General features: G+C 56.7%; 1 protein-coding gene across 1 annotated transcript; it reads left to right on the top strand.

The window, feature by feature from the left end:
- Nucleotides 1-124: 124 nt before the first annotated feature.
- NGA_0214500 (dis3 mitotic control-like protein) lies at nt 125-8,719 on the top strand (the record flags this gene model as incomplete). Its single annotated transcript, XM_005854095.1, has 8 exons — nt 125-187; nt 439-570; nt 864-959; nt 1,176-1,226; nt 1,861-1,924; nt 2,086-2,168; nt 5,167-5,237; nt 6,693-8,719. The coding sequence occupies 8 exons, from the start codon at nt 125-127 to the stop codon at nt 6,700-6,702; spliced, it is 570 nt and encodes a 189-aa protein (XP_005854157.1). The 3' UTR covers nt 6,703-8,719.
- Nucleotides 8,720-14,042: the final 5,323 nt, after the last annotated feature.

The following is a 14,042-nucleotide window of genomic DNA, read 5'->3' as shown; positions in this document are numbered from 1 at the left end:
CAGACGGAGGTATGATGGCGGGAAGGAGGAAGTAGGTGGCCGGCATCCTTCACATCTGACTCTTCTTCCCTCCCTCCCTCCCTCCCTCCCGCCCTCCTTCCCTTTTTGCTCGCCTTGGCAAGTCCTGACGCCCCACCTTTCTGCGGCCGAAATCAACCACGGGATCAAAAGCGCTCGGTTGTTTCAGGTACCTCATCTTCCCTCCCTCCCTTCCTCCCTCCCTCCTTCCCTTCCTCCCTAGCTCCTTGCTATTCCTCCTTCTCTCTCTCTCTTTTGCTTCTCCCTCCCCCCACCCCTCCTTCTTGCACAACCCCCTCCTCCCTCCTCTGTCTCCTGTTCTACCCCCGTCCTCTGCCTCCCATCGCTCACCGGCCTCACTCCGTCGCCCTTCCTCCCGCCCTTCCTCCCTCCCTTCCTCCTTCCCGCCCTCTCCTACAGGGGACTTTCCGGGTGGAGGGACGCTGCTGGCACGAGGGTTACGTGTCCGTGCGGGGGATTGGGCTGGGAAGAGGAGGGGCTGAGGGAGGGAAGGAGGGGGGGAAAGACGGAAGTGGACGCGCGTCGGTCCTGGTAAGTGGCCGGCGGATGGCTGAGAAAGAGGGAGCGGCAAGGGTATCCCTCCCTCTCTCCTTCCGTCCCTCTTTTCCCTTGATCTCCACGCCCCGTGTGCCCTGTCTTCTTCCGCCTCGCATGAATCGGATCGGAGGCAAATCTCAGAGATGCCGATTTCCGAATCTCAGCGGAGCCGAATCTCTCTTTCCATTCTTCCTCCGTGCCCGCACCTGACTTCGTTCTCCCCGTCCTCCCTCCCTCCTTCCCTCGCCCGGGACGGATATTTTTCCCCCCTTTTTAACCGTTGTCAGGTCCGCGGCATCCCGCACGTGAATCGAGCCTTGGACGGGGACGTGGTGGCGCTGGAAATACTGCCCAAAGACGAGTGGTTGACAGGACAGGAAGAGGTGGGGCCGAGGGAGGGGGGGGAGGGAGGGAGGGAGGGAGGGAGGGAGGGAAGGAGGGGGGGGAAGGAGAGAGGGTGCGGAGTGTTGCTTCCTCTCCCCTCTATCCGCATCGCTCCTTTGGGCTCGCCCTGTCCTTCCTTTACATCTTCCTTGCATATCCCTTAACGTCTTGCTTGCATTTTCTTGCTCTTCTTTTTCTCCTGCCCCTTCCCTCAGACGACGCTGTTGGAAGACGAGGAGGCAGAGCAGGCGTCGAGGGAGGGGGAGGTCCAGGGGGGAAGGCGGGGGCGGGGAGGACGACATGCCTGTTAACTACGAAAACCTCATACCTGCCCCGGTGCTTGACACCCCTGCCTCTATCTCGCCCCCAACCTCCTCTTTGTCGGCGCGCCGAAAGCCGACGGGGAGGGTGGTGGGGGTCATCAAGAGGTAGGGTGCTCGCCCTGCTTCCTTTCCTCCCCTTTCTCTACCTCTCCTTCCCTCCCATCCTCCATCCCTTTCCATAAAAGAATCGTCTTCTTCCCTGTGGAAGGTCGACAGTCATCGTCGACAGTCATCGTCCTCCCTCCCTCCTTCCCTCCTTTCCTCCCTGCCTCCTTTCCTCCCTGTAGGAACTGGCGGGCGTACTGTGGGTCCTTGCAAGCCAGCGCGGACCGCGTTGGGGGGGAGGTAGCACCGTCTCTGCCCTCTTTGTCCCGGTCGACAGGCGGCTACCAAAGGTGAGAATCCTTCCCGGTTCCTCGTCCATCCCCTCCTCCTTCTTCCCCCCCACTTCCTCGTCCATTCTTCTTCCATTCGGGCGCGCGCACTCGTTCTGTACAAGTCATCCCATTTATCTTTCTGTCTCTCTTTCCCTACCTATCTCCCTCCCTCCCTCCCTCCTTCCCTTCCTCTCCATCAGATCCGGATCCAAACGCGCCAGCGGGATGTCCTGCAGGACAAGCGCATTCTTGTCGCCGTGGACGGTGAGCGCGATTTCTTTTCCCTTTCCTTGTCCCTCGTTCCACCCTTCTTTCCTTCTTCCTTCCCATGCTCCGATGCTCCCACTCTTCTGGAATGACACTCATCCCTTCCTGCTCCTTGCCCTCGTGTCCTCCTCCCCCTCCTCCTCCCTCCCTTTTCCCAGCCTGGCCGGCAGACTCGCGATATCCCGCCGGTCATTACATCAAAACGCTGGGGTCTGCCGGGGATAAGGAGGTGGAGACGGAGGTAAGGGCGGGAGACGGCGGGAGGGACATGGCGAGGAAGGCAGCGAAAAGAGGGTTTGGATGCCACCGTGTGAATCAGTGGAGTGCAGAGAATTTTAAGGTGGAGAAAATCCAAGGGTTTGGCAGCTTATCTCCTTTCTTGCTTCGCCCAGGTGCTTTTGCACGAGTACGACATCCCCTGGGAGCCTTTTTCAGAAAAGGTGGGTTTTTCCCCTCCCTTTCTTCCTCCCTCCCTCCCTCCTTCCCTTCCTCCTTCCCTCCTTCCTTTTTTTCTTCCTTCATTTCTTCCTCTGTCAACCTCTGTTTTCTCTGTTTTGTATCCTTTCTTCCTCTTTAAGCCTCTTCATAAAGATGGTTTTCTCCACCCTCTTCCTCGGTATTTCTTGAGAAAAAATGCATATCTAAATATTTAAGTATACCCTCCCTCCCCTTGGCAGGTGATGGCTTGCCTCCCTCCCTCCGATTGGAGCATGACATCTGAGAATACCAAAGGGAGGGTCGACCTCCGGAAGCTTTCTGTCATGAGCATCGATCCACCGGTAAGGAGGGAGGAGGGGGTAGAGCGAGGGACAGAACGATGGGGCAGACGGTATAATCCGTTGGCCACAGGGGGAAGCGGAGGAACTGGAGTAGGACAGGGGGAAGGGGGAGATGGGAAGAAAGACTGTAAAAGAGCTTTAGGGAAAGACGGACGATCTCAAGCAAGGGGGAGCCACCCTAAACGCTGGGCGCTGGAGCCAAGCCTTCCAATCGCAAGGAGGGCAGCAGGTCCTCCCCGTCTTGAAGGGGGAATGGCTTGCTCGGCAAGCGGCACAAAGGCAAAGGGTACGAAGACAAGTCTGAGAACCGTCCAATTCACGCGTGTGCCCACTGCATCTACCCGTCCACAGGGGTGCAAGGACATCGACGACGCTCTCCATTGCACGCCCTTGCCCAATGGCAATTTCGGTCCGTGTCTTTCAATTTCCCTTTCCCTCTTACCCACCCTCTTGCCATACCTTGAACCCTGTTTTCCTGCTTTTCCTCCCATTTTTTTCCTCCTCTCTTATAGGCTGCTCCTCCCAAGCGAATAGCTCACTCACTCACCCTGCCCCCGCTTCCCCTTTTCTTTGTCTCCCTCCGCTCAGCGGTCGGGGTCCACATCGCCGACGTTTCCTACTTTGTCCAGCCAGGGAGTGCGTTGGACGAGGAGGCCGCAAACCGCTCGACGAGGCAAGAAAGGGAGGGAGGAAGGGAGGAAGGGAAGGAGGAGAAGGCGGGAGGACGTGGATGTCGAGGGTGGCGTGACTCTAAGTCTCCAAATGTTTCCTCCCTCCGGGCTCTCCCCTTTCTTCTCCCTTGTGCAGCACGTACCTGGTTCAAAGACGCTTGGACATGCTGCCCAAGCTCCTGACTGAGACGCTGTGCTCTTTGACGAGTACCTCCGATCACTTTGCCTTCAGGTGGGAGGCAGAAGGAAGGGAGGGCGTAAGGGGGGAAAGGAGGCGGCCAGCCTGGAGCGTGGCTGGCATGGTCCCTTGCACTACGTTTGTGCACGGAAAAAGCCTTACTGAAGCTTATCCACAGATTCGTATCTGTATTTTTTCACTGCCATTCCTTCCCTTGGCCCACCTAGTGTCCTCTGGGAGTTGACTTCAAACGCAGACATCGTCTCGGTAGATTTTTGCAAAAGCATCATTCGGTCCGTCGCGTCGTTGTCGTATCAAGAAGCCCAGAACATCCACGACGATCCCCATGCCCAGGATGCTGTTGCGCAGGTAGGAAGAAAAGAAGGGAAGGGAACGCAGGCGGAGATGGAGGGTCGATCAGAATGTGCTGGATTTGGCGGTCGGTGGATGGAGGGGTCTGGGATGCCCAAGGAAGCACGCGAGTGTAGTGCTGACCTTACGGCGACCGCTCCTCAGATTCAAGTAACTTTCTACATCGATGGGGCTTAAGAGGTCTGACCGGTATCCATGAATACGCTGTGGTCGAAAAGGAGGAAGAGAAATCTTGCGGCTCACCGCAGAAGCCATGTCCTTTGTCTTCACATTCTTCCAGGGTATTAGAGGGTTGAATAGTCTGGCTAAAAAGCTTCGAGCGAAAAGGATGGAGGCAGGGGCGCTCATGTTAGCCTCCACAGAAGTGAAGTTTGTCTTGGATGCGGATAGCTCCGATCCGTTGGATGTACAGGTAGGGCAAGGTTGGTTGCAGGCGAGGGGCTGTGGAGAGGCGATTGCGGTTTATTATCGTGGACACTCGCTCCGTGCCGACTCCTTGGAGGCTGGGGTGGGTGATGGTGTTCCTGACAGATCATCCTGGTGCAGATATACCTGGTTTGGGATTACTGAGAAGTCTGTATGCTGTAGTTTGTGGGCTACGTCTTGCCGACGGACCATTCCCTCGGATGTAGGGGCTGAAAGTAGTTTTTGGAATTTTCGGGAGGCCTTTTCCTGTTCATTTCTGTTCTGGGGAAGTTTTTTTTCCCCCGAATACCGATAGGTTCCGAGTATTTCTACCGTGTCGAGCAGGAGAAAGGCATTGAACCTCACCCTCTCCATTTTTTTCTTGCTCATTCTTCCCTCCCTCTCTGCTCCCATTATTGCGTCCTCAGATGTACCAGCTTAAAGAGACGCATGCACTCGTGGAAGAATTCATGCTTTTGGCTAACATCACGGTCGGGAAGAAAATTCTTCGGCATTATCCTACATTGAGGTGATCTCCCCTCATCCCTCACTCCCATTATCGATCCTGTGTTTCAAGCTCTGTATCTTGCACACTGAAGCGGTTTTCCCATTGATTTGATTCACGACCTTTAGATGCTGTGTCGTCAGTTTTTTAACTTCCTCCTCCCTTGTCCTCCTCTCTGCTCATCTACGTCCTCCCCTCCCTTCCTCTCTCCCTCCCGCAGCCTGCTCCGCCGGCATCCGTCCCCCTCCCGAGAACGTTTCGAGTCCCTCATTGCTGCCGCGGCGTCTCGAGGCTTCTCGCTCTGTGTTGATGACAGCAGTGAACTCCAGCAATCGCTGGACGCATCCGTGGACAAGGACGACCCGAACATCAACAAAATCATACGCATTCTCGCCACCCGGTGCGTGGGAAGCCTCTTTGCTTTTCCCTCCGTCCTCACTGTTCGTGGCGTGGCTTGTCACGTTGGTGCCCTTTCTGACCTACTTGTTTTACGTACACGTGTTGTGTTTCCAATGACGTCGCCCGTTCACCTGGAGACAGTAAGGCTCCCAAACGGCCGTTCTCCAAATGCTCTCTTTGCTTTCCCCTTCTAATCTCAACCCTACTGTCCGTTGCAGGTGCATGTTTCCTGCCCAATACTTCTGCTCAGGCGAGTGCTCACAAGATGAATGGCACCACTATGGCCTCGCCGCACCGATCTACACACATTTCACAAGTCCCATTCGCCGGTAAGGGGTTTGGGAAGAGGAAATTGAACATCGAGAAGGGGGGATATATTTGCGTAATCATGAAGAGAGCTCCATCCTTTGCGAAATTTGTTTCCTTGCAGACGCCAAGTCGGTCAAGCGATGTTCTTGTATCCTCTCAGTAACCGGAGAGTATCGGAAGGCATTTCTCATTTATGCTCCCCCCCCCCGTTCGCCCCCTCCCATCCTCTTCCATCCTCCCTCCTTATCCTTTCCTCCTCGCCCTCGCAGCTATGCGGACATTGTGGTCCATCGTCTCTTGGCGGCCTCAATTGGAGTTGCACCGTTGCCAGAGGCCCTTCTGGATAAGGGGGGAATGCATGACCTCGCTGAGAACATGAATCGCAGGCACAAGGCGGCACAGGTGGGGGAGGGGGGGAGGGAGAGGGAGGGAAAGAGGGATAGGCATTCAATGGGACGTCGATTAGGCACAAAATGTCGAAAGGCAGGGAGAGTTGAAAACCGTCAAAGAGGAGTGTGGATTGGAAGAAAAGAGGGAAAGGGGTTGTTTTCGTATTGTTGCCTTGACTCCTCCTTTTTTGACTCCCCCCCCGCTTCTCAACCCTCCATTAGAACGCAGGACGTGGTTCAACGGCGTTTCACACGGTCCTGTTTTTCAAAGAGAATCCCGTCGAGGCGGAAGACGCGTATATTCTGCGCATCTTGGAGACACGGTTGATTGTGCTGGTGCCTCGCTTTGGGATCGAGGTAGGGAGAGGGAGAGGGGAGGATGTCGAGAGGGAAAGAGAAGGGACAATACGCCCCATGCACGCATCATAAGGGGTTCGAGAAGCCGGAAGCGCTGTCGTGGTTCGAGCTGCACACCTGCAATCACATTGGTCACCTTCCACTTTCCCTCTCTCCTTTCTCTCTTTTTCGTCTTCCTCTCTTTCTCTGACTTCCTCCCGCCCATCCCCCACGTGCAGGGTACAATTGATCTGAAGGGGCTGGCCGACCAAGGCTTGTTAAATCGACAAGCGGACGGGCATCGAATCACGTGTCCAGGTATACCCAAGTCTGTTTCCCTCTCCACCCCTTTCTGTATTTTTCAGGATACAAGCACATCCTAGCATTTATATCGTCGCCACCTCCCGCTACGATTTTTACAGGGAAAGTTGAGCTCAAGGTGTTCGACAAAATCCGGGTAGGTATCCGTGTGGCGGAAGGGAAAGCTGCACACCGTGACGCGGTGGTTTATACACTGCAGTCTCCTCGCATCCCAGGCCTAGACGTGGAAAGAGAAGAAGGGGCAAGAAAAGTGGAGGGAGGAGGGAAAAAGAGGAAAAGTGCGGATGCCAAGAAAAAATAAATGGAAAAGAAAAGGCAGGGAGGTAGGGGGGAACGAATGTGGCTTGAGGATGGGACGACGGATGAGACACGATAGAGAGATCCAGTGTGTATGACTTGATATGGGAAGGCAGGGGTTGAAATTCCTACTATACAATTGGTGGTACGCTTTCTGCTTGAGTTGACTCCCAAGCCACTTTTGTTTTCCCCTAGCCTTGATTTTCCATCGTGCTATCTTTCTTCATGGCGTGGATTTTATACTAAAGTTAACATGATGTCGCTCGACGGGCGTGCATTGCTCTATTCCTTTCTTTCTTTCCTCCCTCTTTTCGTCGTTTTTACATACTTTAGCTTTTTACTCAAAGGGAAACGTCAAGATCGTTCGGGGCCGCGACAGTGCCTTGCATGCTCCTCCTTCCCTAATGCTTCAGCTTGATTCACACATGTTTTGGTAAGCTAGCACTCAACGTACATGCTCAATCTTACTCTTTTGCCATAGCTTCAAAACCTTTTCCCCAATTTGTTACCACTGCCTCGAGGATGTGCATCTTTCCAATCATCCCAGGTTCGATCCTGATAAGCAGCTTCTTCTACGAGCCTCGCGTCATCTTCCTTCCCTTCCTCTTCCAACTGCGCGTATCTCCGGGGTTCGCTTAGATTCCCTGCCCTTCTTTCCTCCTTTGCCTTTCGTTCCTGCGCGGCTGCCAGCTCTTGCGCGGCGAATTCTTCCAAAGACACGGTTGGAAGGGTATAGCCAGGCTGAAAAACTCGGGCACGCAAATCTTCTTGACGGATGCGAAGCTGCCCACCCGGTCCCGTCTTGTCAATGTGTGTGACTTGCACACCACCGCGAGCTGAACTCCCTTGAGTCCCCTTTTCTTCCTTGCGACGTTCCCCACCCTGGGTTCTCATCATGGCGAGGATCTCTTGCTCTTGTTTCAGCATCGTCCATTCATCTAGAACTTTCCATACGCCCATCTTGATCCACAACTTGCTCCGTTCCCTCTCAAGTTCCTCCTCTTCACCACTCGGTTCCTCTCGATTCTTGCCTTGCTCCCCAGCCCCAGCTTCCTTGGTGCTGTCTTTTACCTTGACCAGCAGATGATTCAAGACACGGAGACGCTCCCTCGCCGTCTTCAACTTCCGAAAGCGTTCGATCTTCTGCGTCCGTTGGACGTTCATATTTCCACTAGAGACCCCGATTCCCTTCGTGGGTAGTACTGCGCGTCGTCTCTGGTCGTCGTCGTGGCCGTCCGCGCTCCCTTCTTCTTCCTCCTCTGCCCGGGCACCGGCCCAAGCCTGTTGGTCCTCCCCTTTCAGCAACCCGAGTTGCTCGCACCGCTGCATGTATGTCTCGAAGGAGGTCAAGGCTTTACCAATTCCTATCTGTCTTTTTCCCATGTCTCCTTTCTCACCTTCCAGGGGCACTTGACTGTGTAAGATACCAAGGTAAAAATCCACCAGGACATACTTGAGATCAGCCGTTGCCACGTCATCCAGCTCCTCGTTGGAAGACAGAAGACCCAACGAGTGCACTCTTCGAGAAATCTCGTTGAACAAGGTTAGACCCTGTCGTATGTCGTCGTTTCCCGCACGCGCCGACGCGTCGAGTGGACTTGGTGACGGATTGGACGGACCACCTTCGTGCGTTAACCTTTCGACAAGAGCTTGTCCTTCTTGAAACAGAGTGCAGAGGGGCCTTTCCAGAAGTGAGTCTTGTACATGGACTGATGCTGTCGATGCGATGTACTTCGGGTCTAGCGAAAGGGCAGCAAGCTTTGCATCCATCCTGAGAAGTTGCGAAACGGTCAGGACACCCTGCGAAAACAGGAAAGATGCTTCGCTGGTGCGAAGAGGGGATGATAGAGATGAAGACAGGAAATGTGTGATTGATGTAAAACGTGTGCTTTGCCATTCCCATGTCAACAGCTTTGACACTCATGTCTCCTGAGCGGCTTTCCTGATCACACTATCAACCTCCTCCCCCTGGGCATTTTTCACGCGACATAAATCGAGACTCGATAGAGAGCGAAGAATCGAGCGAGTTCTCACCCCAATAGATCAAATTGTAACAGATGGTGTCGAGGCTGTGAATGCGTAGGTTTTGTCCGAGAGGAGCGTTGAAGGAGAACGTTCAGACTATTCCCTTATAGCACCAGGGGCCCGGCGCCTCCAGGATACCGTACTTGAAATGCCAAAAACCAAGAAAACACGCATTGAGAAAAATTATTGTACCGACACAAGGTTTAATTCTCCCACAGGAGGTGTGAACTCCAAAAAATGAACACTTGGCGTGTTACAGTCACTCAAAAGGACGCCACATACTAGTCTTTCACAGGGAGGTGGTTCTGCTTCTCTCGTACGTCGTTTCCTAGCATGTAAGATTTGCACATCGAGTGCCAGTCTTTTATTTCTCACATTTGGATAATGTTAAAGAGGTGAAAATTCAACATCCTGGTCATGGAAAGAGGCGTTGCAAGCACATGGATTGTGTCTCTGTGATCTGTTAGTTTTCCTCAGACTCGCCCGAACTTTCAGACCCTCTCAGTATCCGCCGACCACATTGTGGCTTGTGGTCATGTACGTGCGCAAATGTCGCATCATTAGGCCCATCATTCCCATTGCTGGACGGATATAGGACTTGTCGACCTTTAATACAGAGCTTTCTGGTTGGACGTGATTTTTCCCCCTCCTAGCTGCGTACTTGAAGAGCCTGACATATTTTCGTCTTCGCTGCTGCACCTCCCGCCCTGCCGCCCAACTGGACATATGGTGCCAATTACTTGCCGAAGATCCACTCACGTATAGTTACAACCACAAAACTTAACAACAGCCCCTTCGTGCGAACACCTGAAAGTCGGCACTGCATGGGATGAGATTCCGGTTGGGAGAAAAAGCTCTACCTCCCACCACAGGGACACTGCTCCGGATGCAACACAAGGTCCTCCGCCCTCTGCTGGCTCCCGCGTTTTGTTCCATTTTCTGCACCATCGTATTTCCCTTGGTACTGGCCCAACAACCATCTTATGCTGACTCGCGGACAAAGCTGCCGTCTGGGGCTCGCACGGCACCAGAAGCCAGCCCGGCCGTGGCATCCCCCCCCTTCCTAACGCCAAGCACCACAGCGGCCCCCGGTTTTCAAGTCTTCCGGAAATTTCTGCCTCCAAACACGTCCACGTGGCGGGATGGACGTTTGAGCGGACAGATCGAGGAGGCCTGGATGCCTTTCAGGCCCCTTCCTCCGTTGGCTCTGCGGACGACCCGGGATACGACATGGCAATTTTTGCCACAGGACAGCTCCAAGTCCGTGCTTTTCGTGCCCGTGGAACACTCTCTCAAATTTTTTCGCACCTTTAGGTGGGAAGAGACCTTCACTGGCCTCTCTCCCTGGTCAAGTCGGCCTGATTTGGAGATGGTCTTTGTGCCCATGACAGAGAGCACGGACGCCGCCGCCCTGGTTCGAGAGGCGGAGACAGCCTTGGCCGCCATCCCCCGAGATGCCGAGTTCTGGCTCCCTCGCATGCATTTCTCCCTCGACACGGTGGACAGTCTTCGGGAGAAGCATTCCTGGTTCGCCGACTGCGTGGACGCCTGGAGCATGCCCGCCACCACGGTCGGGGTCCTGTGGAACCCATCTGAGCGAGCAGGGCAGGCGGAAACTGCGACATCTTTGAGCTTGTTCGACGCTACCCCGCCGATTTCGGGCCTGGCAACGCCGGGGCCAGGGGTGCTGGGGGGATGCGGGGACGAGATTGCGGGCGGGACGTGTGGGCATCTGGCTTTCTTTGGGAGCGCCTGTCTCGTCCAGGGGGGCGCGGGGCTAGCGGTTCCCCCCTTGCCTGTGCAGGATGTGGAGGGGAAAGTGGCTTTGGTCGCTCGCGGGGGGTGCTCCTTCGCGGAAAAGGTCCGGGTCGTCAAAGGGGCAGGGGCGATTGCGGCCATAATTTACAGCGACGAGCACCCCCGGACAGCCTGGCTGGCCACCGAAGAGGAAGGGGGCGAGGCGAAGGTCCCCTCGATGATCACTCCCGAGTCCTTTCCTTTGGCATTGATCGACCAGGCGCCCGGCCAGTGGTTGCGCGACACCTTGGTCGACTCGCAGGGAGGCAGGAATATGAGTGTGGCCCTGTTCGAACGGACTAGCGCCCCGTGGGCCTTCGCCGCTGACGGGACCGGTCATTTTCGGCGACTGGTTCGTGGGGACGCGTCTTTGGCAGCCGCCATCTTGGAAGCGACAAAATTTGAATACGAAGCGCTGGTGGCAAAGAGCAATCCTCCCGCGGCCGAACTGGGCCTGGGGGCCACGACGGTGACGGTCCCTGTGATGAAGGGAGAGCAGACTGTGGGCGAGAAAGCGACCCGGATGTTGGCGAAAGAGGTGGAGATTCCGTCGTACGTCACAGAGCGTCCCAACAGCGGTTTGCATCTGCGGGTGCACTTGATGTGCCCGGCGCGGGCGGAGGAGAATTGTCCGAGCCTGTCGTCGTTTGTCAAGCTGTATGCCTGTGAGGCTTCAGGGGGTACCGGTCCTTCCCATCGCCGCGTCCTGGATGGAGCTCCAGGATCAGAGGAAGAAAATGGGGCCAGGGGAAGGCTTGCGCTAAGACCTGAGGGGTTCGCTCCTGACGTGGGCAAGGCGCAGGACGTGGCGCCCCCACCGATTGACACCAGCGGAGGTGATGGCAACGTCGGGCACGTCCGTGCGTCCTCCCTCCCGACCTCCCCCTCCCCCTCTGCTTCCCGCCCTCCTTTCCCTACCGCCGTCGCCGCAACGCCGTCCTCTCCAACGAGCCTTCGTACCCCACCCAAGGGCACCTCTCCTTTGAAAGCCACCCCGACAGGCCTCGGAGGCTCTCATGGAAAGGGCCAGGACGCTAGGGTCTGGGAAGGCTGTGCGGGGGAAGTGGTGGAGCTGGGTCGTCTGGTGGCTCCGGCAGGACGGGAAATGCTGACGGTGGTGGAGGCATCGCCTTTCTTGGCGGCCTTGCCCCTGAAAGGAGACTACCGGCGGGGGGGAAAGAGCGAAGAATACTCGCCGCATCGGCCCGTGGTCAAGGTCTTTGTGCTCGGGGCAGACGGGTACAATGTCAGCCTCTCCCTGCTTTTCACTGCGGCCAGTCCCGGAGACCTGGTGCCTTTTCAAACCTTTCGGATCGACACGAGCGACCCGGGAACGACGCAGACACGCCAAGGAGACAGCCAGTCAACGGCAGCTTCGAATTCAAATTTCAAAATTGTGTCGTTACCCAAGGGCGTCCCTTCCTATTCGTTGGTAGCCAGCATAACCGCCGAGGGGATTCCTCCCGGTAGTGACCTTCCCTCGGCAGCACACACCTTCCAAGTCCAAGAACTGGCACCGAGCCTCACCTCTTCTTCCCCCCCTCCCTCCCCCCTTACCTGGGACGTGCCCCTCCTCCTCCAAAGCCAGCCTTTCGGGTGCTCGAACCTGACGCTGACGCGTGCGGGTGTCATCCCCAATCAGCTAGGGGACTGGTACTCCTCCCAGCCAGGGTTCTGCCCGGGCTCTTCCGTGGCCTTGAAGCAGTTCGCAGTGACGCGGCCGACGGCGCCCGAAGAAGGGGAGATCAAGGTGGTTTATCTCCAGGGGAGGGAGTCGCCAAGGCAGGGTAGGGGCGATGGGGAGGCATTGTCCGCCTCCGGAGGGGAAGGACTGGTCGACTTGGAGGCCTACGTGGTCACGTACGCCTTCCTGCCCCCGACACCCCAAGTCTCTTCGGTGCACTTCGTCAACGTCAGCACCCCCTTCCCTCCGTCCACGGACCCTCCGCTCCCGCCCAAAGCATCCTCCCCCACCTTGAACGAGGCCAGCGTCAGCAGCCAGGCTGGTCGCACGACCCTGACCCTCCGCTTGCCAGGGCCTTCGTTCGCCGACAGTCAGGACGCGCATATCCTCTTCCCGTCCCCGACCGCGGACACCTCCCAGATCCGCATGCCCATTGACCTGTACCGAGTCACCCTCTCCGAGAGGGTCTCGGGCGACACCTTCGTCTATACCTTTCCCGTGGCCGCGCCGCCCGACCTGGGAGTGACCAGCGAGGGCGAGGTGCCCGTGTCGGTAGCTCCTCCCAACAGCCAAGCGGTGCAAGTGGAGGTGGCAAACACCACGGCGGCCATACCCACCCTACCGACAGAGGTGGAAGGCGGCAAGGACGTTGAGGAAAGGGGGGGGCGCGCGGCTTGCAAGGAGGCCGTCGTCGACTCCCGGTAGGATCCCAAACGGAAGGACAAGGGGCATCCTCCGCCCCCCCCTCCCTCCCTCCCTCCCCCCCCTCCAATTGGTCCTGCGAAATCTCCAACCTCGCACCGATTACTTGGTCAAAATCGCCCCCGTCTCTCCCGCGGGGCCGGGGCGGGCGGCTGTCCTGACGGTGAACGTGCCTGGAAGCTCGACCTCTGCCCCTTCCGCGGCCTTGCGAGACGGCAGCCCGGGCAAGGGACCGGGAGGCCAAGGCGGGAAGGGAGATGGGCCGTCGCCAGGCACCACGATAGGCTTGGCCATGGGCCTACTGGGGGTGGTGGCTTTGATAGGAGTGCTGGCCGTCGTTGTGTGGAGGCGTGCTTCCCCAGGGCGCTTTGTCGGCATGGGAAGCTCAGGGGAAGAGGAAGGGGAGGACAACAGTGGGGAAGGTTTGGGACAGGGGGGAGATCGATTGGGACCGAGGCACGGCCAAGGAAACAGGAACGAGGGAGAGGAATATCACGTGGGCAGTTTGCAACGGGAGGGAGGGATCGAGGGAAGGAGGGGGGGAGAGAGGCCTTTTCCACCTCGATTGGACAGGCAAGGAAATCTGTGCCGGTCGAGCAGTGGGCATGGGGAAGGGGATGGAGAGAGGAAGGGGGAAAGGGAGGGAAGGAGGGAGGGAACAAAGGGGGAGGAAGAGGAAGAGCCCCCGACATTTGAATTGGTATGAGGGGAAAGGAAGAGCGGGTGTGCAGTATATGGGATACGGTGGCACTGGCGGAGATTGTCAGGGTTGAAAGGGCGGGGAAAAGAAGAGCAAAGCTAAGAAGACTTCGAGGGGAAGAACATGTGTTTGGACACTTGACTTCGCATTCCCCTCTTTTCTCTTAGGTGGGAAGAGGATGAATGGAGATAGGGATCATTGAAAACGGAGTATGAGAGGCCCCGGGGCTCCATGTGCTTCTTCTTG

This window comes from Nannochloropsis gaditana (assembly GCF_000240725.1).
Source record: "Nannochloropsis gaditana CCMP526 unplaced genomic scaffold scaffold627, whole genome shotgun sequence".
Classification (NCBI taxonomy): domain Eukaryota; class Eustigmatophyceae; order Eustigmatales; family Monodopsidaceae; genus Microchloropsis; species Microchloropsis gaditana.
Note: the sequence above shows the minus strand (reverse complement) of the source record. Positions and strands in the feature narration are given on the sequence as shown.